Here is a 25,474-nt window from a genome sequence, read left to right as displayed (position 1 = left end):
GAAACCACAACAGCAGTATGACCCTCTGGCGTGTAACGAGCAAATGGTGTTCAGAGTATATTACTCCGGAACATAGATAATGTATTTGTAGCTATCAAAAGTAAAAGGTGTTTCATTTGATCCATGGTTTATCTGATCCTCATAAGAATATGTCCTACTGGTCCAAAAGCCATTGATTCATCCAACCCAGTAGAACTTAGAATATTTATTTATTTGTTTGTTTGTTTGTTTATTTAATCTATTAATCGCCCATCTGGCTGGTCACCCAGCCACTCTGGGCGATGTACAACAACAAAACAGTTAAAACAATAAAATTCTACATTAAAAACATTATAAAAAATACCCTAACCCACCCCAAATGCCTGCCTGAACAACCACATTTTTAATGTGCGGCGGAAGCTCATTAAAGAATCCACATAATGCAGATGGAACAGATTTTACAAGATCCGTACATCCCTAATCCAAAGTCGGATTTCCCTCTAGCTGAGTTTGTCTCCTCTGTTAATGCCTCTCCTCAGCTCCATTACATGGGATGCTTGGAAATGCAGGTGATAGGGAGAAAGCATTCTAGAACCTCTGTACTGCGCCTGCTATGTAGAAGGATTTGTAGAAGGATGGAGTGCCTTCCCCCACATGTCCCTACCTGATTGCTAAGATACCCGTCAGCAGCTCTCCTCTAGGGACATGTGAATCAGCAAACCTCAATTCATTGAACTGTTCCAAATTCCATCTTGAAGCTCATTCTGTCTCATGTCCATATCAGATTGCCATCTTTGTTTTTTCCCCTTTCACATGAAAATCTGTGCATATTTTCGAATGCATTCATCTCCAATTGATTAAAGCATATTTGTGCACAATTTTCAAAAGTAGGCATTTTTATGTGCATTTTTCAAATGCACGCATGCTGCCAAATGCAATTTTGGGAGTCTGCAAGCTCAGAAATGTACAGACATCGACCGTAGAGTGCTTCTGAGCTCAGTCCAGAAGACATGAACTGTGTAAAAAAGAACAGAAGAGCCGTGCTGGATCAGACCAAGGGTCCATCTAGCCCAGGATTCTGTTCACACAGTGGCCAGCCAGCCACTGATCAAATCCTGATCAAAAACAAACTGAAACAAATTTCTCATACATCCCTAGACAAAACCAGGTATGAAAGATTATCCCCCCCCCCCAAACACACACAGAAACAATAGGAGGATGGTTCATCTCTAGTGAGAGTTGATTAGCTTTCAAGCTCCACAAAATGCAGTAGCCAATTGGCTGGTGGCATTCAGGGGACAGAAAGGCAAGCTATTTCAGGGCTTTCCTGACTCAGGTTCCTTTGTGAAAATGGCTCTTGCAAAAAGCAGCAAAATGTAGGGTGCTGGCTCTTCTTATATTGCCCTCTGCTGACAGCTAAGGAAAAAGGCAACCACACATGGCACTTCAATGAACCTCAGTGATGGATAACTAACTGTAGCGGCCTTTCTGAAGCCCTAGTGGCTGCGTGATATGAGGTCGAGTTATCGGGAGGTCAAAATAGATCTGGAGCCAAATGTTAATGTTGGTTGACATGAACGCAAAGGCCAGAGTTAAATTCCTTTCCTCAGAGTGAGTGTTCCCCTATCCCTCAACTACAGGGATAAGGAACCTCTTTCAACTGGATCCAGTTTTGGAGAAGCTCTTGAGGGGTGCATTCGGGGGGGGGGGCGCAAAGGAAAAAGGGGTGGGGCCAAACATATAAAAACTACCAGCATATTGTACCTCAAAGCTCTTACTGCTTGAAACAAAACCTTAGGAAAGGCATTTCAACCTTCTAGAATGGGGGAAAAGCTGTGAAACCACCCAGTGATTGGTGGTGGGGAAAGGGGGTGGGGTCAGCAGAAGGGGATGTGGCCATCTGAGGAACCCCAGTCAGGCTGGATTGGGACCCTTGGAGGGCCAAATTTCATGCCCAAGCCTGAGATTCCCCAGTCCATACATATCTGTTCAAAAGTGCGAAATTAGGTAAGTTTGCATGAAAATGCAATGAAGTTCTTCTCCATTCCGAGTGCTCTCCCACTGGGCTGTTGCATAAATTGAGACCAGGGGGATAGGACAAGCCAAGGGGCAACCACGTTGGCGCAGCAAGATAAATGTCAGGTGTATGTGGCACAACTGAAATAATACAGACAGTGATCTAAAGAGCCTCGGCCCCCTGTAAGACCATGAAATCCAGGGTCTAAAGTTACCTAGCCTCACCATTGCAGACGCCTTTTTTCTGTTTCTAGCCCTCCTTCCTCCCCTCCTGTGGTTAACCATTTGCTAGAGACATGCAAAATGACACTTCCCGGCAGGAAATTAAAAAGCTTCATTTACAACCAAGCCTTTAATAGAGGGCAATGCAAGTAAAAATAAATAAATGTGGACACAACCATGGCGACTTCAAGCTGTCCTGAAATTTTGCTGACTCAGCTTTTCTAATATGGTTGCCAGATGTATGTTACTTAAACAAAGCGAACTATGGAACTATGGTGACAACTGAGGATATCACAGCCCAGTAGAACATAATGGATGCCCCATCATACATACATACAGTATATACATTCATCTGACAACTCTTATTTTGAACGTTGACAGAAAGTCCAGCTGGGGCACACTCCTCTCTCTCTCTCTCTCTCTCTCTCTCTCTCAGATTAAGGCCTGCCACTTTGTGACAGATCCAAGACTTGCAAACAGTCCTGTTGAAAACTGAGGTTATCTCAGCCTCCCAAAAGTAATCTATCTTGGTGTCAGGGGATGAGGTGGGAGCTACAGATTCCCTCTGCTACCCTGAACATATTTTAGCTTAAAGTCATAAATAGTAATTTTCCATATTTTTGAGTCTCACTGCTTCCGATGAACTACAGTAACCATTGGCTCCTTGCTTTCTGCTTTCTCAAGATAATTTGCTGCCAGATCTCAAGGTTGTGGTTCATTTGCATCAAGGCCCACCACAAAACTACAATTCCCACCAGGCCTAGTCCTCAAAAGGCAACCAGAAAACAAAGGGGAAAGAAAATGAGGGGAGAGAGACTTTGTTAGCCCTTTCCACAACAACAGCAACAACAACAACAACAACATTTAAATGCCACTTTAAAATAAAAACCACAATAAATCAATAAATGATTTGACCAAAGTGCTATTGGCACAATCATCGCTCCGGGGTGGAGCCGCTGCTTTGCATTCAGAAGGTCCCAGGTTCGATCCCCCGGCAGCATCTCCAGGTAGGGCTGGAAAAACTACTGCCTGAAACCCCGGAGAGCTGCTGCTGCTGCTGGTCATTGTTGACAATACTGAGCTGAGTCATTGGTCTGATTTGGTAAAAGGCTGCTTCCACTCTCCTAGAAGGATGGCTTGCTCTTCCTGTAGACAGCTCTCTCCGAAGTCTTGCTCCATTCCATCAGTCTGGTCAGTTCATTGCTGGAGGTATTTACTAGGCCAGCCTCACCCCTTGGAGGAAGCAAAAAAGGCTCCATGGGCCAGATGCACCCCCCCCCTTGGGCAGGAGGTTCAGCACCCCGGCAGCAGCTCTTCAGGATTTCAGAGCATAGAAGCGTAGAACAGTAGGGTTGGAAGGGGCCTATAGGACCATCAAGCCCAACCCCCCTCTCAATGCAGGAATCCAAGTCAGAGCATCCCTGACAGGTGGCTGTCCAGCCTTGTCTTGAATGCCTCCAGTGTGGGACAGCCCCCCCCCCCCAGGTAATGGGTCCCATTGTCATATTGCTCTAACAGTCAGGGCATTTTTCCTGATGTTCAGCCGGAATCTGGCTTCCTGGAACTTGAGCCCATTATTCCATGTCCTGCACTCTGGGATGATCAAGAAGAGATCCTGGCCTTCCTCTCTGGGACAACCTTTCAAGTCCTTGAAGAGCACTATCATGTCTCCCCTCAGTCTTCTCTTCTCAAGGCTAAAGCAGAGCAAAGCCTTTCCCAGGAATACCTGGAGATGCAAGGGACTGAACCTGCATGGCCATAGTCTAGAGGTAGAGCAGAAGCTTTGCATGCAGAAGGCCCCGGGTTCAATGCATGGCATCTCCAGTTAGACAGATGAAGTAGCATCCACAGCTACCTTCTACCCAGTCAGCCTGTCCATCCCGCTTGCTCCGTATTGTGTGCATCAGGAGTAGGCAACCTTTCTGGGCCATCGAGGCATTGGGCAATTTGAGAAACTGTCCTGGGCGCCACCCCAAAATGGCTGCCATGGGAGGCGTGGCAAAGCAGCCTGCCCAAAAGACTGAGTGTGAGGCAGAGGTGAGGTCTGCACATGAAGCCCACAGTTTTCAGCACCAGCAGAAACTTATTTCACAGCATTCCCAGCTATGAGTAAGAAAATGTGTTTCCAACTGCCTGCAACACCTCCAACTCTCTGACTCAGGGGCAGAACCCAATGGGATCCTTTTTCTGTGCCATTCCTGCTCACTGCTGCCCAGAATTCCCTAGTGGATTCCTCTGTTGGCGTGTCGTTGGCCCAGGATGAGCCTTTGTGATGGGTATTTTGCTTTAATACATTTAGTTCCTCTACTCCACTGTACATGTCATGCATATTAGTCTCTCGGCTCCTAAGTAATTTTTAAGATAGCTGCCACAATTCTCTTCAAAAGACTCCTGTTTCCCATTATTGAGCTGTATTTTATTGTGCGACGTCTTGCCACAAAAATGTCATTTTTTGTTCAAGAATAACACACACTGCCTCCAGATTTTTTTCACGGAATCTCTTAACCATCTACACAACAAAATCTGGTTTTATCATCAGGGTTGGCTGGAAGTTCTCAAATGCAACATTTTGCTCATCAGAAAACCAAATAATAAGCATCTTCCCCTCATTCAGAAATATAAGAAACCATGGAAGACTAACTTTATTTATGTCCCACAAAAATCCTAGATCGGATATGTATGTGTTTGCCATTACATAACCACATCTAGGTGTTTCAACTAGGATTTTTCTCCTCATTTTTAAAGGGCACTCTGCACATGCTCTCTTATGACATAATCCTATTCCTGTGCATGCCAACTCAGAAGTAAGTCCCATTAGTTCAATAAGACTCACTCCCAGGTAGGTTTCTATTGGATCACACCCTTATAGTGTAATCCTTTGCACGTCTATTAAGATGTAAGTCCAACTGAGCTTAATGGGGCTTACTTCCAGGTAAAGCTATATAGGAATGCAGCCTGTTAGAGCAATACGACAATGGAACCAATGACCTGGGGAGGTGGTGGGCTCTCCCACACTGGAGGTGTTCAAGACGAGGCTGGACAGCCATCTGTCAGGGATGCTCTGACTTGGATTCCTGCATTGAGCAGGGGGTTGGACTCGATGGCCTTGTGGGCCCCTTCCAACCCTACTATTCTATGATTCTATGATCCTTCATTATACTGTCATTAGGATGTCTAAACAGTGTTAACCCTGGAAGGCAAAAGTTATTTAGCTCTAGCCTGCCTTCTCGAACCTGTGCCCTCTGGTTGTTTTGGACTACAACTCCTATCATCACCAGCTAGCGTGGGAGTCGTATTTAGGGATGGAAGCATAAAGCAGGGCTCTTGAAACTTTTCTTCAGCCCAAGGGCCAAATTCAGTCCGGAGAAGCTACTGGGGACAGCATTCAAGTGGTCTCTCAGTAGGGCTCAAGGCAAAGGGGGCAGGACCGCTTTTGGCCCACTCCTTTTTGCCGTCAACCACCCCCACCACCGGAATGCAGCCCCTGAGAGTTTCTGTGAAACTGGATTCAGCTCTCAGGCTGAAAGAAGGTTGACACCCCTGATCTAATGTATATGCTAATATTTTAAAGAATACATAATGGATTGGGCAAGGCTTTTCAAGTACTGGATGGGGTGACATGAATACATGCAGGGGTGTCAGTCTGACAATATTTACCTGTACTTAAGAAAGCAAGTATGAGAATAGTCTTTTGGGCACAAGCCTCGTTTCGCTAGAATGTGTAAGTTGTGGGGGATGTTGTCTGTGTGGTATAGCTGAGAAGAATGTATGGACACCCGAAGCGTCTCGTGTGTTTTCTGTTTCTGCGACTGTGAGGGGATGTTTATACTGGGATTTTACAAGGGAGGCATCTGAACACATGTGAACAAACGTTAACCATCTCTACAGAATCACACCCATTGATCAGGAACATATTCCATTCTCCAAGCTGCAGCTGTGCTGGATTCCAGCTAGGGATGTTGGAGAAATCCGCCAAGGATTAAATGAGTTCAGTTTCTATAAATCCAACTTGCAGGTGACTGGCTGTTTTTGAGTCATGCAGATTCCCTGGACCTACAGAACTTGTTTGATTTTTTTGTTTTGTTTTGTTTTACTCGGGGGGGGGGGGCATTTGCTAGGGATGTATGAGAACTTTGTTTCAGTTTATTTTTGATCAGTATTTTACCCAATTCGCACTTTCCAGACCATACACGGACTTAGACACTGTGTGAGGACAAAGTCTGTACATGCTTCCAACGTGATTTGCAGACACACACACATACCATCAGTGTGTTCAACAACGTGTGTACATTTCAAAAATGTGCACAACTGATGCATTTATTTGGAAAAATATACACAGAAATATGCGCAGAATTTCATGCAAAAGCGAAAAAGGAAAGCTTGCAATTGGATATAGACTCGACTTGGAATGAGCTCCAAGATGGAATTCAGACAACTACAGCAAGCTCAAGTTTTCCTAATCCGCACATCCAATTTTTGCATTTGCAAAAATTCACACTTGCACTAATGTTCATAGCTAGGGATGTACGAAAGCCACTTACCTTTTCACAGCTTGGATTCACGGTGGGGGGGAGGCGCTCCGTCGCTCCCCCCGGAATCCTCCCTGGGGTGGCTCCGCAGAGCCGCCGGCCAGGGCCGTCCGCAGCCAGAGTTCTGGCCGCAGACGGGCTGCTGTGGACGCAAATGGCGGCCACCGTAGCGGCCACCATTTGCGTCCTGCGAAGCTGCCGTGATGGGCTACGTAAGAATTTACGTAGCCTATCACGGCAAGACAAAAGAACAACAACAGCATACTCAAATGGCGGCAGCTACGGCAGCCGCCATTTGTGTTCCCTTTTTTTTGCTGTTTTAGCCTACGTAAAAATTTACATAAGCTATTACGGCGGGAAAAAAGGGGAACGCAAATAGCGTACTGGGCGCTATTTGCGTTCCTTTTCCCCCCCGCCGTAATAGCTTACGTAAACATTTATGTAGGCTAAAACAGCGAAAAAAAAGGGAACGCAAATGGCGGCCGCCGTAGCCGCCGCCATTTGCGTACGCTGTTTTTTGTTTTTTGGCTTGCCGTGATAGGCTACGTAAATTCTTACGTAGCCTATCACGGCTATGATGAAGAAATGAATAGCGGCCGCAGGGCGGATGCCATTCACAAATCAGCGCAGACGGCAGCAGGTAAGTGCTCCGTTTTGCGCGCCTTTCATGGGTGGGTGGGCGGGGGTGTCGTTCCGCCACGGATTTTGGGGGGCCGAATGCACTGGCGTTCGGCCTCACCAAGATCTGTGGCAGAATTCTCTGACATCCCTATTCATAGCACCTCTGTGCACTTGTTCAAGTGAAACTGAATTCCCATAAATCCCTTAAAAGATACATTATGTTAGTGAGTGGAAGATGGAACAAAAGACACCTGACAATCCATGAAACACAAATGGAACAGATTTAACAAAATCCATACATCCCTAATACAGCTGCCATTATCCCTACTGGTCACACTGGGGGTGATGGGAGTTGTAGCCCAACAAACATGGAGGGCAGCTGTTTGGTGAAGGCTGTCCTGTGCCTTCACTCTGTGTTCTCACGGTCACGAAAGTGGGTTAAAATGCTCAGTTTGCCCATAAACATTCACTCGAAGGAGAGACAAATTCCACCCTTCCACTGTTTTGATTTAGAGTGTGGCACTGCTGAGAGGAACCCGGGAGAGCTGGATCACGTCCCCTGGGATAAAGGTGTGTCTGGGAGTCAGCAGAAGCCCCCTCTCCCCCTCCCGCTCCTCACCTGACACGACACGTGTCTTCTTCCAGGGCTTGACTCTGGCCCTATGCCAGTCTGCCCTCTGCTGTAAGTATTCCAGTACTCGGTCTACTGTGTTGTAGTGGAGGAGGAAAGCTGCAAACTGAGAGGACCGGGGTTGCTGTCTCTGAGAAATTTGGTATATAGAGTCAGTGCTGGCTCCAGGCTTTGGAAGGCCCAGATTCAAGACACCCTCAAGCTGCCCCCCTCAGGGGGTCCATCTTCTCCCCACCATGGTCTCCAGATGCTCTTCCTCCTCCTCCTCTTCCTCCTCCTCCTCGTCCTCACTGCTAGGGATGTCCATTGCTGTGGCATCCAGCCCTTTGGGGGCTCAACGGACTCCCAACGAACTCAGCTCACATGTGCAGGCTGAGCCACAGGGCTTTTCCCAAAATCTGGGAACTTTTCCCACTTTTAAAAAAGAATTTATGTAAATAGAAATGTCCACAAACTGCAGGGCACAATTTGCGTGATTTACACAAATTATGGCTGGAATTTGCATAAATCACCAAAAATGCACTCCGCAATTTGCACAAATTTATATTTACACACATTTTTAAAACCCGGAAATCCTTGAGCTGGCCGAACTCAACGCAGATCAAGTCAGGCCAGCTCACGGGGAAATGTGCCGAAGTCAGGGGGGAGGGGCTCAGCTGATGAAAGCTCAACAAGCTCCACCCCCCAGTCAGATACCTCCAGCATCCCTCCTCACCACCCTCACCATTGCCTGGGCCAGAGCGAGAGGCAGGGGAACAAGCAGGCTGCAATGGGGGAGAGAAGGAGCGACTCCAGGGGGCTCTGGTCAGGGGGCCCCTGCTGGGGTGTGGGCCCTCGGCAGGGGCCCAGCCATGCCGACCCTTGACTCTGGCCCTGTGTAGATGATAACTTCCCAAGGTTCATGATCAAGGTTCAGATAAAGGGGGTAGATAGGGTGGATTGGTGGAAACCTATGAATTGCCAAAAAAGAGGAAATGCGTCACCAAAAAGAAAAAGAAAAGAGGGCAGAAGAGGACACAGAGTTACATAAATAAATCTGCATGTGTTCATTTACATGTATTGATGCAAATTTAAAAGTAATGGCTGTGATTTAAATAGACATACAGTAAATCTCAACACGGTGTGGAGGGTGGCCCCCGCGGCCCCTCCTGCATGCCTGTTGATCCTGCTGCCCAGGTGCTAACTGCTGGCAGGCAACAGTTCTGATGGTTCTTTATCTTCAATCTGGATTTGGGCAGGGCAGCCCTTCTAACAGAGGGCTCCTTCAAGGAGAGGGAGGTCCTCTGGCAGCCCTTCAAATACAGGACTGTCCCCTGTAGAAAAGGACACATGGCCACTCTAGGAAAGGGTCCATTATAGCTTTGGGATAAGAAAACACACCAGCTCCAACACGGACAGGACGCAACGACACTGGAACCTTAAATGTAATGGATTGAAATACAAGAACACCTGGTGCTCAGTCGTGCAGAACAGAAATCATGCCCTTCGGGCCAAAAGCGAGAGGCCTCAGCAACTTGGATATCGAAGAAGAAAGTTCCCACCACCCTCTCCTAAAATGCCTTTAATTTGGGCATGACTGGCTCCAAGCCTGTCATCCAAATGGATTGAAGCACTCTGTACCACGCTTCCTGGGCCAAAGCCGGCCCTGTCATGAACTGCCAGTGAGAGGCAGCCAGCCAGCCAGACCCCTGTTGCCAAAGCCTCCTTGGCCCAACCTCCATTGCCTTTGGCTCCTGTCCTTCATGGCCTGTCCCTTATCGCTGCTACACATTTTTTTCTTGGATACCAGGCCCTGGCCAAGCAAGAACCATAGCCGTCTCCCCCCTGAAGCAGACACCAAAATGAATCCCAGGAGCCTAGACCAGCTATCAAAGCTGGGTCTATGCCAGATGCCCTGTTGGATTTTGTCCTGTTGGGCAAGCTCTTGATCGGCAACAAGGAGCCCAATGCAAGTCTCAAACTTAATTGCAGACTACCATGATTGTGAGACCACATGGAGATCTCAATCCATGCTGGCTCCACGTTTTGGAGGGCTGTTAGGCAAGACACCCTCAATGGGCCCCCTCCTTTAGAGAGTCTACCTCCTCACCACCACTGTCACCAGCTGCTCTCACTCCTCCTCCTTTTTCTCATCATTGCTGCCACTCGCTTGCTTGACAGACAAAGAGCCAGGGAGCAAGGAGGCTGCGGCATCTCCCGCTCCTCTTCCTCACCACCACTGCTGCCTGGGCCGGAGCGAGAGGCAGGGAGACACGCAGGTTGCAGTGGGGAAGAGGAGGAGCAAGTCCAGGGGGCTCTGGTCAGGGGGCCCCTGCTGGGGTGTGAACCCTTGGCAGGTGCCCAACCATACCTACCCTTGGTGCTGGCCCTGATCTCAATCGTGTCTACATCAAAACCACAGCTACTACAACCTTTCCTCTTTTTATATTCCCACACACAGTATCCAGGATGGCTTTTGCCAGGGTTGCCCACACAAAGAGCTGCCCATGTTACATCTTTGGACAATGGTCTTGAACCTTCTTACACCTGGAGCCACCTTCACTCCAGACGTTTGAGGACCCTTTTCTCAACTTTTACCATATATTCGTACGGAGGTAGTACTGCTGTTGCTTAAGTCGTGAGTTTTTCAACCCACTTGTTGAAGAACAATGAATTAAATTAGTTAAGAGCTGGATCAAAGTTCGAATCAGTGTGTGCCTCACTCCATGAGTGGAAAATCATGAGTTGGTTACTTCCCTTGCATGTGTGAATGATGGGCCATTTCAGATTTAACAGCAGAGACAGAATTCTCATGAGACACTTTGCCCACCTCAGACACTATGATTTTCAGGAATTCCATTCACACATTCAACTTAATGTTCATTCATACTCCTGTTCAGCCATGAAGCTCACCAGGTCAGCTCACAGAATTGTTGGTAGGGGAGAATCATACACCCCACCCTCTCCGGACACACAGGAAAATGTGTGTACCCGAAAAGAGGAACAGATACATGAACAGATACATGAGCCCCCTTTAAAATATTAGAAAAGGCTGACAGCCAAGGATTGATAACAATGCAATTTATTATGGCATATACAGATATAGCCTCAGGAAACTCTCATAACGTACACCGCTCATCTTGAAAACTATCCATAAGTATGCATTTAGACTTTGCTTAAGGTTGAGGTCAAACATTTATCCCCTACTATCACCACATATGAACAGAACAAAATAATTTGCCATCCTTTTACCAACATCTAAAGAGATGTATGTATGAGAATGCTGTTTGTGCAAATTTCCTCAAAATTCATATTTTCATACTTTAGCCTGGGGGCGGGGGGAATGCATATTATGGTCAAGAAAATTAGCATTTTAAAAAATGTGTATTTTTTCGAATTGGGAAAAATTGCCCACTTTTAAAAATGCATGTTTTTCTCAATTAGGGTGGGGGGAGACGGTCACATTCAGGAACACAAACAAGGCAAAACAAGCTTTGCAGAAGAATTTGGACAACCTCAATGAACACGCACATTGCACACACATCCTTCCCTACTTCTGTTTAATAGTTCTACATGAATATTCAGGAACGTCCGCAAATATTTTTCCCCTGGTTTGGATCCTGTCCCAACTCCTGCCAAAGACCAACAGAGATGTCACAATATTAGGATCACCACAATTGATTATCCTGCACCTCTATCTCACCCCCACCCCGATGTCAGGTCTAGGATTGGGGGGGCATTGTGAAACACATCCTCAGTGTGCCCCCTTCACCTTTGGAAGCTGGGATGCACAAACTGAGAACTCTCTCATGCTGCCTCAGAACTTTTTGGGATGCTTCATGCCGGGTAACAGTGAACATAGGAACGTAGAAAGAGCTGTGGTGGACCTGAGCAAAGGCCCATCTCCTTCCACATTCTTTTCCAACTGTGTCAACCAAATGTTCCCACCTTCATTTCTTTCATCTTTGTCTAATTTTTAGGTGTTTCGCCTTTTTAGGGATGGGTAAGGGTTTCATTTCATTTCAGTTTTGATCAGAATTTATAAAAATTAACACCTTTCTCCATATTTGGTACAAAAAGAACTTGAGTTTAAAACCAAAAATAAGTGTGGGAGAAGCTGAAACTGACAGATTGCATGTGAAAAATTGTACATTGCCTGGCACACCTGTTTTCCAGTTGAGTCTGTTCTCCTCTGTAGCTGCCACCATGCCAAAGATAAAGAGACTAACTGATTCCTGTGGGTGAAGCTGGTCATGTAGATCATCCTTTGCATTGTGCACATTCAGATGCGGTGCTGTTGTAGTTCCCAAACCTTCTGAGAGTTCAGACAAACTATTTTTGTCTGATTGAAGGCATGACGTCTTGCAACCCAGAAATGCCTTTTCAGTATGTATACATTAGGGATGTGTGAACGAGCAAAACTCAAGCTCACCAGACTTCTCCAAATGCCATCTCGAAGCTCGTTCCAAGTTGAATCCATCTCAGTTTGTGAACGTTTCTTTTCACGTGAAAATCTGAATTCTTCCATGCATATTTTCCCAAATGTATGCATCAATCAAGCACACCTTTCATTTGCTTTTAGCTGTTTAAATTATTTATTGTTTTATACTGTTTAAATTGATTTTATCTGTATGCTGCCCTGAGATCTTAATGATATAGGGTGGGATACAAATGTTTTAAATAAATAAATAAATAAATAAATAAAATCTTTGAACTGTATGCATTCTTCTCCCATTGATTAAAGTACTTTGTGCACATTTTTCAAATGCATGCATGCTACTGAATGCATTTTGTGGGGGTCCACGCATCGTATTGCAAGCTTGGACTGGGTAAAATCCTGATCAACAATGAATGGAAATGAATTTCTCATGCGTCCCGAACATGGGACTCACGCAGCGGCACAGCGGGAACTTCCTCCACAGATGAGGGCTTTTAATGACTCCATTGATGTGTGACCTGCACCATGGTAGCAGCTATCACAGCACGCCAGCATCCACCACTGCAAAGTGTGCTGTGCTGTAAAGCCACAAACAGCTTGACCCCGCCGCAACGGTACATTTCCTTTTGCTTGGAATATCCATATTTGGAGAGGGAGTTGCGTCGGTGGTTGGCCCGAATCACAAAGCAGCACTGCGCAGGGCTGTCCCCATGACATCACAACCTCCCCCACTGCCACCCGCATGACTCCCAAGCCTTCCGTGGCTATCTTGACACATGGGGAATGACCCTAGACAGGCAGACAGAAGTGCATTCACTGGATGACTCACACACAAGGAATCCTAACAGTGTCCCGTTTGTCTGGAGAAGGATTCCGTTTTCCATATTGGCTGAAAGTCGTCACTTAACACAGTTCCCTTGAGAAGATTCCAGATAATCTAATGGATCTCCTTATCTCTTCTTGACGGGATGGTTTTGTGTGTGGGGGTGTGTGTGCTGTTTTCCCATAAATTTCCCATGTTCTTAAATGCTTCTAGACTGATTCTCATGGCCCAATTTAATATATTGTTCTGTGGATGCAGGGACTGTAGCTCCGTGGTGGAGCTCCTGCTTTGCATGCAAAAGGTCCCAAGTAAGTTCAGTCCCTGGCAGCATCTCTAGGCAGAGCTGGGAAGAAATCCAGCCTGAAACTCCAGAGAGCCATTGCTGCCAGTCGATGTCGACAATATTGGATTAGATGGACCAAAGGACTGACTCTGTATCAGGCAGCTTCTGCTGTTCCATGCAGTGAAATGCTGTACATGTCTACTCAGGAGTAAGTCCCATTGCATTCAATGACGCTTGCTCCCAGGTAAGTGGCGAATGGGTTGCAGCCTAAATAACATGATGACTCCCCCCCCCCAATGGATTCATGGGAATTGTAGTATCTTTCAAGTGTCTTAGCATTGCCTGGATGTTCACATTATTCATGTTGACATAAGTGTTTTCTAGAATGACATGGGGTTGGATCCAGATTTAAGCTGGATCAACTGTGCTGTCGGACGTGGGCTTCCACAACCCCTCCTTCCTATGGCAGCCCCTCCAGTTCCCTGGAAATGCTACAGAGAGAGTCAGGAGACCCTGCTGTATGGGGTAAGCTGTGGTGTGAGGAGGGGGACCCTAACCATTGGAAGGAGGGAACTCCTGCGAGCAGTACCCTTCATCCTGTGGAAGGCAGACCCTGAATCCAACCCATGGGGCTTGCTCCTGCCTCCATGGTTGCTCCCATGCCACTCTTGGGAAGGTCTACCTTTTGGGCCCATATGGTGGGTGTTCCTCGAGCATGGAATATGGCCACACAATCCACACTCTGGGTGCCATTTTCCTGAACATCCACTTAGAGATGGGTAGCATGGGGGGGCTGCCAGTGCCTCAGTGAGGGACATACGCCCCACACACACACACCGTCTGGTCCGAGGGGCGTGTCCACTGCAGGGGAATTCAGACCACTGGGGGCCCCGCGGAGTCCCCCAGAGCCCTGTCGTGTCCGCTGGAGTTGGCAGAGTGGCTCGCCAGCTTCCTATAAGACATGATACACCAATGGCAGCTGCCATTAGCCTATCTTGGGAAAATTTCAGCTGTAAATGGAGTGTTTTACACCATTTGTGGCCATACAGCACTTACTTTTACCTACATTGCAGCTGTTTACAGCTGTATTTAGGTAAACATAAGTGCTTTATGGCTGCAAATGGCCTACAATGTGCCATTTACGGCTGTAACTTTCCTGCGATAAGCTAATGGCAGCCGCCATTAGAGTATCGCGTCTTATAGGAAGCTGGAGAGCCACCCCATGGGAACGCATCCGGACTGGGAGGTAAGTGTGGCTGGTCCACTGTGGATCTGGAGGTCGGATTCTTTGGAATCCAGCCTCATTTGAGTTTGCAGCAGATTTCTCCAGCATCCCTAGCTTCAACCCACCAATCCACATCACCCCCTAAAGTAGGGATGCAGAATCTCTTTTGGCCTGAGGGCTGGATTCCGTTTTGGAGAACCTCTCGGGGGCCACATTCTGGTAGTGGGAAGAGCTGGAGGCAAAAGGGGCGGGGCCAAACACCCCAGATTCCCAGCCTATTTTAGCGTAAAGCGCTTCCTGCCAGTCATTAAACCTTAGGAGATGCATTTGATTTCACCCTTTCAGAATGGGGGGAAAAAAACTGCAGAAAGCCAAAAGCAAGGGAGGTTCTTCCCCCCTACCCTGAGTGACCTGCCGCCACAAAGATTTTTACGGCAAGTTCCAAGTTCTTCTCTCTCTCTGAGATTGGCAACTGGAGGTCCAGGGGGACAAATATGACCTAGAGTCTCCCCACACTGACCCCAAATATAGATATCACCCAAGGCAGTGAACATACCAAGCTACCACATGGTTTCCAGAAATGTACAAGCAGGACTTCACTGGCGAGCCCAGCGTTCAGAAGTAAGGATGCGCCTTCATTTTTCCTTACTGAGTAGCTAACAAAAAGGGGGAACAGGGACTTAACAAAGTTTTCCTCTGAATATCATCTGCAGTGCAGATGTTTATTCGTAGACCAAGGAAACCCTAACCCAATCTAGCTTCTTCTGCAGTGGAATATATAGTTCTGGCTAATCACAGTAGGCTTAACTGGGATAAAAAGCAAAGGGCTAAAATCACATTTTGTATTCTTGTGTCGCAGGCAATTTTTAGAAAATATACCTGCCAGCTGCTACTTATAAGAACCCTGAAAGCGCCCTCTCTCGCGGGCTCTCTCTCTTGCTCGCTCTGTATGTGAGTTTGTTGGTTTATGTTTACGTTTGTCCCAAGGAAAAGCTCTGTCCAGTAGTAGCTGTGGACTTTTACCCTTGCAAGCTGGGCAATATTTATGCCACCGCTGCAAGCCTGTCATACGAGGCCATTTCTGAGAGTTCCCTCTTCCCGCCCTTGTGCACTCCCGCCTACTTTTCATTCATGCCTACTCGTAAGCTTTCATCTCCCACATCTGGATTCCTGGCACACAGAGGGACCATAGAAGAAGAAGAAGAAGAAGAAGAAGAAGAAGAAGAAGAAGAAGAAGAAGAAGAAGAAGAAGACACAGGAATCACATTTGCTTTACTTCATCTCCATTTCTTTTGCAAACCGGTTTGAATTTAGGAAGGCCGAAGGGTGGTTTAAGCAAATAATATGAGATCCCTTTTCTTGTTTTAATCAGCTGTTCAGGCTGGGACTGAAACTTGCTTCCACAGTGTGACGTATTCAAGGCTCTCCTGACTCCTAGAGTCCAACTCATGTGTCCTTTGCCTTGTTCATTATTTAGGGTGCAATCCTATGATTGGTTGTGTGTGCCCTTGATGATCGGAGCCCCCCGAACTCAGAGGCTCCCAATCATCCACTGCACAGGGCGAGAGGAGTGGCCAAGGTGATCCTCCCCCCTCCATCCTCCCGGACTGCATTTTTCGCTAGGTGGGCTTTTTTGCCTGTTTCGCAATGGTGCTTCAGGGGGGATGGGGGTGGAGTCTGAGGGGCCTCAGGATGGCTCATGCCTGACCTCCCCAGCCTCCTCCCCTCCCCGCTCACCAAATCCCCCCTTTTCCCCCTCTCTGATGTCACTTTTCTGACCTCGGAGGCCAGCCGGCACAGTGCTTTCCATGCCGGCTGCAAGGGGCGGGGGAGAGGGCTTGGATCTCCAACTCACCCTTCCAAGGGCAGAGCACTGTCTCCGACCTTGGAGGGGGGAATCCCCATTATCCCCTGGCCCCTCAGACAATGTCTAGGGGTCATATGATTGCTCCCTTTGTCTTTTATTATTATAAACCACCACGAGGGCCTTTGCCATTTGGGCGGTATACAAACCCAACAAATGAACTAATGAATGAATGCAAGCAGTGCAGCAGCCGTGTAGGAACTGCTTAGCTCTGAGCCCACCCCATGCAGCTGGGAAGTGGGGAGAAAGTCATTCAGTTTGCATTTTAATGTGAATGTACCTCATTTCACACTTTTTGAAAGGATATGTGAATCTAAATGTGATTTCCCTTCAAAATACACACTTCTCCGGATTTTGCAGTGGAGTTCTCCAATTGAAATTGCATACAAAAATTCATGCACACAAGAAAAATCCATGGATTAATGAAAATAATGTTTTAAAATGCATTCTGATAGGAAAACGTCTGGCAAACAAATGCGTATATTCTGGAAAAATCTCATGCAAAAAGATATGTATTGGGAGACGTGCACATAAACGAGTAGAGCTTTTCGCGCGACTGTGTTTTTTTAAAAAACAAACAAACGATGAAACGAATATACATTTGGAAAAATTATCTAAGTTCAGGATGAACTGACAACTGGAAAATTGTGGGATAAAAGATGGGATAAAATGAGAAATTGAGAGAAGCCTCAACTGACAAATCCAGCCATCCATCCCTATCTACTGCTGCAGTGATGTTGAAAGGCCCAGCACACAGGGCTACACGCTGCCCTACATGACCACGGGATTTCACTCCCCCCAAGATGTGCAAACTGCAAAACAATTCTGGCCCACCAAAAATTCTGGAGTGGATTATGTAATCCAGAATGGATCCTGCAAACCAATCAATGGCTTCACTATAGAATTCACGTAAGAATCTCCAAGTTTCTCTGAACTGATCTGGAGGAATCCAGTGAGGCAAAGGGTCAACAATGTCAGAAAAGCCTTCCCCCAAAGTTTCAGAGCTTGCAAGGCAGGACCTGGCACATTATTTCTAGACCAGTCCTAGAACACACTGAAATCCAAATTCAGTCCAAACATACTGGTTCAGTCCCCTGCAACTGGAACCTGGGAATTCTGCCAAAGATAGATCCAGGTTGGAATTTGTCACTGTGTACTGTACTGCCTAGGGTTGCCATGGGGATAAAACAAGATCACCCCCTACATGCTGCTCCTTGGGGAAAAGATGGGATAAAATGTGACACTTGAACCAACATGTGACTGCCACAATTGTCACCAAGTAGTATCAAAGCAACTCCCATCTCCCATGCAAGACAAAAGCTGAATCAATGTTCATAATACGTAATATTGTTTTATTTTGATATTGTTGTTGTTGTTATGTGGTTTTATGATTGTAAACTGCACCAGGGCATTTGCCAGTCAGGTAGTATACAAATCAAATAAATAAATAAAAAATTCTTTTGGGAGCTAAGTAAAGCCATCTGTCCACTTATTTTTTTCAACTGGGAAAAAATGTTCACTTTTTAAAATGCACATTTTTTCCAATCAAAAGGGGGGAAAGATGCTCATGTTTGGGAATATGTAGGAGGTGAAACAAACTTCAAGGAAGAATCTGGAGAATCTCAACAAACTCAGGCATTGCATGTTCACCCATCTCTGGAATACAATTCTAGGATGTGCTGGTTCTGTTTACCCAGAGGGAAAGGCAGCACTGAGAAAGGCGGGACAGGGTTGTTGTGAGGATAAAATGGAGAGGAGGAGGAGCATGTCAGCTGCATTGGATTCCTTGAAAAAAGGGGGAAAGTTGGGATATAAATATGATAATAATAATAATAACAACAACAACAAAATAAATATAAACAAGACAAAATATGTTTACCTTCTCACCTCCCATTTTAAATACCGGTATAAAAAAAGTTGTTTTTTACATGTCCCAAATCATACTCCACAGCAACTATCAAAAGAATATAGTTATGAAGAACCACATCTTTTGAACCCCATGGACAAACTAATGACTAAACCCAAGATCTCAGAAATCCCATAAAGTTGCTGCAGGAAGGTTGTGATCTCCAAACTGTATGCCAATAGGGCCCCGTAGCACAACAGTTCTTAGCTTCCTATGGCTCATATCTAGTATTCACAGGTACATCAGTTTAGAACATGGATGCTGCATCTAGTAGTTACTATACTTAGAAGCCACCAGTAGGCCCAGTCTCTGTGAAGGTGTCTGTTTGTGTTTGTTGGTTTGTTTGTTTTTGTAAGCCACTTAAGCTGGTTGCCTTCAACTTATCTTGTGGCAGTGAATTACATAGGTTGATTAATGTTGCATGAAAATGGGCTTTCTTTGTCAATCCTGAACCCTAACAACGTAAGGACATCAGAAGAGCCCTGCTGGATCAGACCAAGGGTCCATCTAGCCCAGCATGCTGTTCACACAGCGGCCAACCAGCTGCTCATGGGAAACCCACAAGCAGGACATGAGTGCAACAGCACCCCCCTGCCCATGTTCCCCAGCAACTGGTGTACACAGGCGCACTGCCTCTGATATTGGAGGTCTAGCCATCAGGACTAGTAGCCATTGGTAGCCTTCTCCTCCAGGAATTTGTCCAGTCCAGTTTTAAAGCCATCCAACTTGGTGGCCATCCTACTGCCAATTGATTTCATTGGGTGACCATGAATTCTAATATTTGGGGGGGGGGGTAATACTCTCTACACAGCATTCATAGATATATAAACCTACACCATGATTTTATACATCTCTATGGTGCCCCCCCAAAAAAATAATATGTGTGTCCCCAAGTATAATAACTGCCTTTGTTCCAGCACGTTGATTATTTGTTACACCTTGTCCAGCTGTATGAGATGTGACCAGAACCAGACACCATATCCCATATATGGCCACATCAAGGATTTATATAATGGTGTCACAAGACCACATTTACTCTAACGTCAGTCCCATTGTATTTCCAGCAGGATCAGCTTCCAAGTTAAATCCATTGTACTTCTTATCTGAATGTGGAAGAAATTCATTTGGTTTGCATTTTCATGTGAACTAAACTAATTTTGCACTTTCAAACAAGTGTATGAACCGAAACTCAGGGACCTTCAAAATTCGCCCTTCTCCAAATTTTGCAATGGTGTTTCTCTAGTCAAAAATGCGTACAAAAATACATGTATTAGGGAAAGTAACTTTCCAAAATGCATTCTGTTAGGAAAATTCCTTGCAAAAAATGTGCATATTAGGCAAAAATGCATATGAAAATTCAGGTGTTAAGACAACTCTGCACAAAAAGTCTTGTAAATTTTTATGTTAACATTGATGATCATGATAGTGATGACGACTGGAGAAATTCTCTAAGTTTGAGATAGACTGAAGTTTAGATTAGAAAAAGGAGAAACTATAATTGACAGATTTATCTATCCCTAGCTTTGGATAGCAGCCCTAAGCTCCTAGCATGGTGTTGCATTTCACTTCCTGGTTCCCTTGTTCAGCCAATTGAAGTGAGTGGGGATGAGAAGTAAACCAGCCAGAAATCTTTCAAATATCAGCTGGTGTCTTGACTGCCAGGACTGAAACGCCTCCCTCATTTGACCCATCCAAGATTCTCCTGGCAGGTCACCAACAGATTCACAGTTTTCTCTTCCTACAAAGGCACTTTGAACTTGGTACCCTTCTTTCCGCCCATCCCGAATGGGGCCTGCCCAAGCCTATTCACATTTAAGGAAGTCTTCTCGACCCCCATAGGAATTGGTTCATGTGCAAAGCAGACAGAAAGATAGCTGCACTATGGAGTTGCAAGCCAGACTGCGTTCTTCAAAAGTATGTGTGCCATTTTCCCTTGAAATAGCTGGTTGAGGTGGGGAAGCAGGTCAGACTACAAATCGCAGAGGAAATGAGTAGATGTTCAGCAATCATATAGTTTATTGCAGAGAGAGCCAAATGTTCATCTGCAGGTCACACTATGTCCTCCCCCAATCCGAAAAAGCAATTTTAACTGGCCTCTGGTGGTAACCCTACCCAACTGGTCATCAAAATATGGCTAAATGTTTGCTGGCACTTTCACTTGAAAAGAGGAAAAACGTTTTCAACAGTTTCAAGAGACAGATATTTCAAGCTTTAAATGTCGCATCACTCTTTGGGTTTTTCTCTCTCTGTGATGCCCCATAAATGCAGAGCCCTTTTCCTGCTAGGTTGTATTATGGAGCCTAATTATCTGCAGAGAGATGGGTTTGTGAGGCAAAAAATCCTCCTGACACCCCTCTTCCCCAACCAGGCCTCTGCCTAGAGAACTGAGAGGCTCCCAAGAACACGAAATGGGTTGCCTTACTTTAAAGGCCAAACACAAAAGCCAGTGGGTTGTCTTACTTTAAAAGCAAAGCCCCTCCTTTCTTTCAAGTAATCTGTTTTTTAAAAATTGCAAATTTGTTAGTTATCTATTTATTTGACTTATACCCCGCCCTTCCTCACAAAGAGCCGGGGAGTGCATATGGCCCATTTTAGGCCTTAATTATCAACCGCATCTCTGTGGAATGCCTTTAGCTCACAAAAGGTTAGGAAGCTCTGAGTTCATTCCAGCTTTTGTCCCAGTGAAATTCTAAAATGGGTCTGGGGAACCTGCCACCCTTCAGATGTTATTGGACTACAGCTCCCACCATCTCTGGCCATGCTGATGGGGTTTGCAATCCAACAACCTATGGTGGGCTGCATGTTCCCCAGCTGAAAAGGTTTTACATGTGAAAAAGTCAATATGTTAATCGTGTATAACTTGTATAATGGCCACGTCTCTGTGTGCATGGATGCATGACAAGTCTTGCTCCTTTCGGTGCACACATGACAGAATGCCCCATTCAGAGCCCCACAAAACATCTGACAGGACCCTGGTCTTCAACACAGTCTCTTGAAAGTCCAGTGGGACTCCTGAGCAGTTATACAAGCATCCTGATTCAACAGGCATCCTGGGACTTCCTTGTAACTCTGGGGCTCACTGCTTTGGGCTGACACTGACGCACTGCATTTTGTGCGTTCTTCAGACACACTCTGCAGTGGAGGAAGCTCGGGGAGATTACAGTGCAATATTGCAAGAGTGTGCACACTACTCATTTAAATAAGACTTCTGTGCGTGCAACTGACTGCAGCTAACGTCCCCCAACTGCACTCCTTGGGAGTAATGTATCTGGCAATCCCTCTGCTGCTAACAGAATTCTGCTGCTAAGAGGATCTTGGAATATCAACATTTTGAACAATCTGCCAATATATTATACAATCCCTGCAGTGAACAGCAAAATCCGTTATACTCCATAAACTTTGGAGACCTTCGATAAAGACAGCTGTAATTATTTGGGAGGCACTTTCAGCAGCGTCATTTCCATGAAGCCTCAACCCTCAGTATTCCTGCTGCCTCCATTTCTCTCCCTTCCTCTGTTATCTCCCCTGTGTAGAATGCTAGGTTGTAAGCCCCTGGGGGCAGAGACCTTTCTTGCACTCTGTAAAGCACTGTGCACATTGACGGCTCTAGGTAAGTACATAAATATTAACTGAAGAGAAGACTAACATAAATATTTCTGGTGAACTGCCTTGTCAACAGCATCCCTGCATGTTCTGATTTTGAAATTAACAATGCAACTTAGAAAAATAAAATCAAACTGTCCCAGTCATGCTATTCTTGGTGGATACCATCTGATCTGGCTACAGCCCAGGTCCAACAAGATTGAAATACCTTGTTTACAACAAAGGTAAGAAATATAATGGAATATTTTGGTCATCTTTCATTAAAATGAAGGCCATGCAATGTTGTGGGACCGTGCACTTTCCTTCCCATGCATTCCTCCCCGTGATCCGCTCTTGTTTTAAGCACAAGAACTCTTTCCACACATTAGGGGGCGTCCGTTTTCTAAGTTCATTTGAGTTTGCAAAGTTCCTGCCTTTGATCCCAGATCGTTCCTCTGGAGGGTGGGGGGAAGAGTTTGCGGCCGGGCATAACCATGCCACTATTGAAGGGTCAATCCCAAGGAGCAGACATTTCCAAAAAAACACAAAGTTTTTCACTTTTAACATGATTGCAAGCAACAACCCCTTTTCTCCCGCTCCCCTGCCCTCAGAAATGAAAAAAATGCATTGTGTTTCTGAAGTTTTCTCCCTTTATGGGCCCCCTTGACAAATGGCATTCAAAGGATTTCAGCTGCTAAAACTATTTTTGAGGGGTAGGGGAACGTGTAAAGGAAAGAATGCCAAATACGGAGCATAATGCCACCAGAAAAAGAGGTTTGCTGAGGCTGTATGCTTTTAAATAACAAACTGTAACCCCAAATCTATGCATGACCTCTATCTTCTCCACCTATGGTAGATAGTGCTCCCGAGGAATCAAGTCTTAACAAGGTAAATGTGAAGAAAATATTCTGTGTAGCCTGAAGGCAATGTTGCTATTTAAAAGAAAGAGGAAGGAAGGGGGAGGGAGAGAAAGAAAGAAAGAAAGAAAGAAAGAAAGAAAGCAAGCTGCACCTAACAAAATGAGGATGCATTGTCAGTCCTTACCTGCATGGCTCTGGGAAATTGCATAGAGTAGAAACAGTGCTACGCTCCAAGGGCAGCTGGAACTCAGCACCCAAGTCCTCCTTTTCCATCTCGTGTGAGTATCCATGGTCCACCAAGGGAAAATAAGGATTTTGGAGCGGGGCGGGGGAGTTGTGCAAAACACGCAACCTCAAGGCTGGTGGGTGACTTTTTTTTCTTTATAATATATCTATCTTTATATATAAAATATTAAATATTAAGACGCCCCTTCCCACCCACCCCTGAAGGAGGAATGCACTCTTTATAAAGCCATGAGTTCGGATGCTCGGGATGGAAGGGGAGGAAGATAGACGTTTCACTCCAGTTGCTCTGCCTCTCTGCAAAATGTTTGCTTGCTTGCTTGGGAGATGTTTGGGTGTTCTTTTCTTTTCCTTTTTACAGTCTTCTCCTCTTGCTCCACTCCTTCCCGCGTCCCTCTTTCTGATCCTCCTTCCGGGGTGCCCTTCTGTAAAAATGATGTTCCCCCTTCGCTTCCCTGATCTGGGAGTGAAACTTTTCCCCCCTTTTTTTGCCCTCTCCTCTTTCTCCTATGAAAGCAAATGAGAAGAGAATGTCAATCCAGAGGTGTCCAGCCAATCCAGGCCTCAGGAAAGCTCCAGGCACCGCCTTGACTTTCCCTTCCCAAGAGCTGCAGAAGGGAGGAGGGAGGAGAGGGAAGAAGGGAAGGAGTTTGCAAAGAAAATTTTGTGTGTGTGGCAAAATGAGATGGCTGCTCCCCCCTCCTCACCACCTTCCTCATCTTTCCTCCAACCAGACACGAGAGCTGCAAAAGGAGGACATCACCACCCCCAGCGGGAAATTTGAGTGCAGAGACCTGGGAGAAAACAGAGAGACGGATGGATGCATTCAGCTGAAAGGAGTGATAAAGCTTTCCCTGGACTGTACCACATTGACAACCATACATGGAAAAAATAGCACATCCAGGACGAACCATTCTTATAGAAATGCAGAAAGGCAGACCTTGGGTCCATCCAGCCCAGTATTGTCAACACTGACTGGCAGCAGCAGCTCTCCAGGGTTTCAGGCAGGATTCTTTCCTAGCCCTACCTGGAGATGCTGCCAGGGATCAAACCTGGGAACTTCTATTTGTAAAGCAGGGGCTCTGCCACTGAGCTACAGTCCTTCCCTGACATACCAGTTTTATATTGCGGGGGGGGCATTCAAAATGTGATTTCCCACCTACAGCGTGGATTGGTACCATCTGGGAATAGCTTTACCGCTCCATCCTGCTGAATGTATCAGTTTGGCTCATCCACTTCAGGTGTGTATGTGTGTGTGTGTGTGTGGGGGGGGTTGCTTACTGTTGCAATTCCAGATACATATTGGGAGTGGGCAGCTGATTACTTTGTGCAGGTGGTGCTGTGCCAAGAATGGGAGACTTAGAAAGTAAAAAGAGAGTGTAAAATTGTCTGTGTCTGTGTGTGTCTGTACATAAGAGACATCACTCCCTGGGTTGCACTAATTATCTTGAAGTTATTTACCTTAGGTCCTCTTTACCCAATTCACACCTGCCAGAACACAGACTCAAAGGCATTTGGTCTGAAGTCTGTACATTTCCAAGGGGTGCCATATGATTTGTGCAACACAAACTGTGCTAATGGGACAAACTGTGTACATTTCAAAGAGGTGCACAGTTTATGCATATATTGCAGTGAAAGCGCATGTTCGTGTGAAAAGAAACAAAAAACCGAAAGTGGAAATTTGATGCAGACACAAACTGGAATGAGCTTCGAGGTGCAAATCGGAGAATGCCAGTGAACTCACGTTTTGCTGAATTGTGGTTAGTTTGCCACATTATCCTTATTATTAATTAGGTATGTATGAGAAATTCATTTCAGTTGATTTTTTAATCAGGATTTTATCCAGTTCGCAGGCTGAACATGGACTCAGATGCAATCTGTAGTCGAGGTTCATACATGTCCAAGCTTGCAATATGATTCATGGACCAAAAAAAAAAAAAGCGTTTGACAGCATGCGTACTTTTGAAAAATGTGTACAAACATGCTTATCAGTGGGAGAAGAATGCATACATTTCAAAAATGCACACGATCAATGCGTACATTTGGAAAAATACACACAAAACACACACAGCAAAGAAAAAATCAAAGCTTACAATCTGATACCGACTTGAGTCATAATGAGCTTTGCGATGGAATTCGGAGGACTTTGTCGAGCTCATGTTTTGCTGATTTGAACATCATTATTAATTGCAGTTGATTTTTGCAGATCTGTGCTAGGAGAAAGAATAATCTCACTAGGGTTGCCAACTGACCAGGAAAGCCCAGCCTGGTCT

The 25,474-nt window shown here is 45.7% G+C and overlaps 1 protein-coding gene across 1 annotated transcript in view; it reads right to left on the bottom strand.

Annotated features, from left to right (window-relative positions):
* Positions 1-23,712, bottom strand: part of COL5A1 (collagen type V alpha 1 chain) — a 253,839-nt gene extending 230,127 nt beyond the window's left edge. The window contains exon 1 of the mRNA XM_084821216.1: positions 23,143-23,712. Within this exon, the coding sequence (XP_084677342.1) occupies positions 23,143-23,248 (106 nt within the window). The 5' untranslated portion in view covers positions 23,249-23,712. The remainder of the gene's footprint in view (positions 1-23,142) is intronic.
* Positions 23,713-25,474: the final 1,762 nt, after the last annotated feature.

Source organism: Heloderma suspectum, chromosome 14, assembly GCF_057233095.1.
Source record: "Heloderma suspectum isolate Gila_16-S chromosome 14, 16-S_ref, whole genome shotgun sequence".
Classification (NCBI taxonomy): domain Eukaryota; kingdom Metazoa; phylum Chordata; class Lepidosauria; order Squamata; family Helodermatidae; genus Heloderma; species Heloderma suspectum.
The sequence above is the reverse complement of the archived record's forward strand: the minus strand, read 5'-3'. Positions and strand labels throughout refer to the sequence as shown.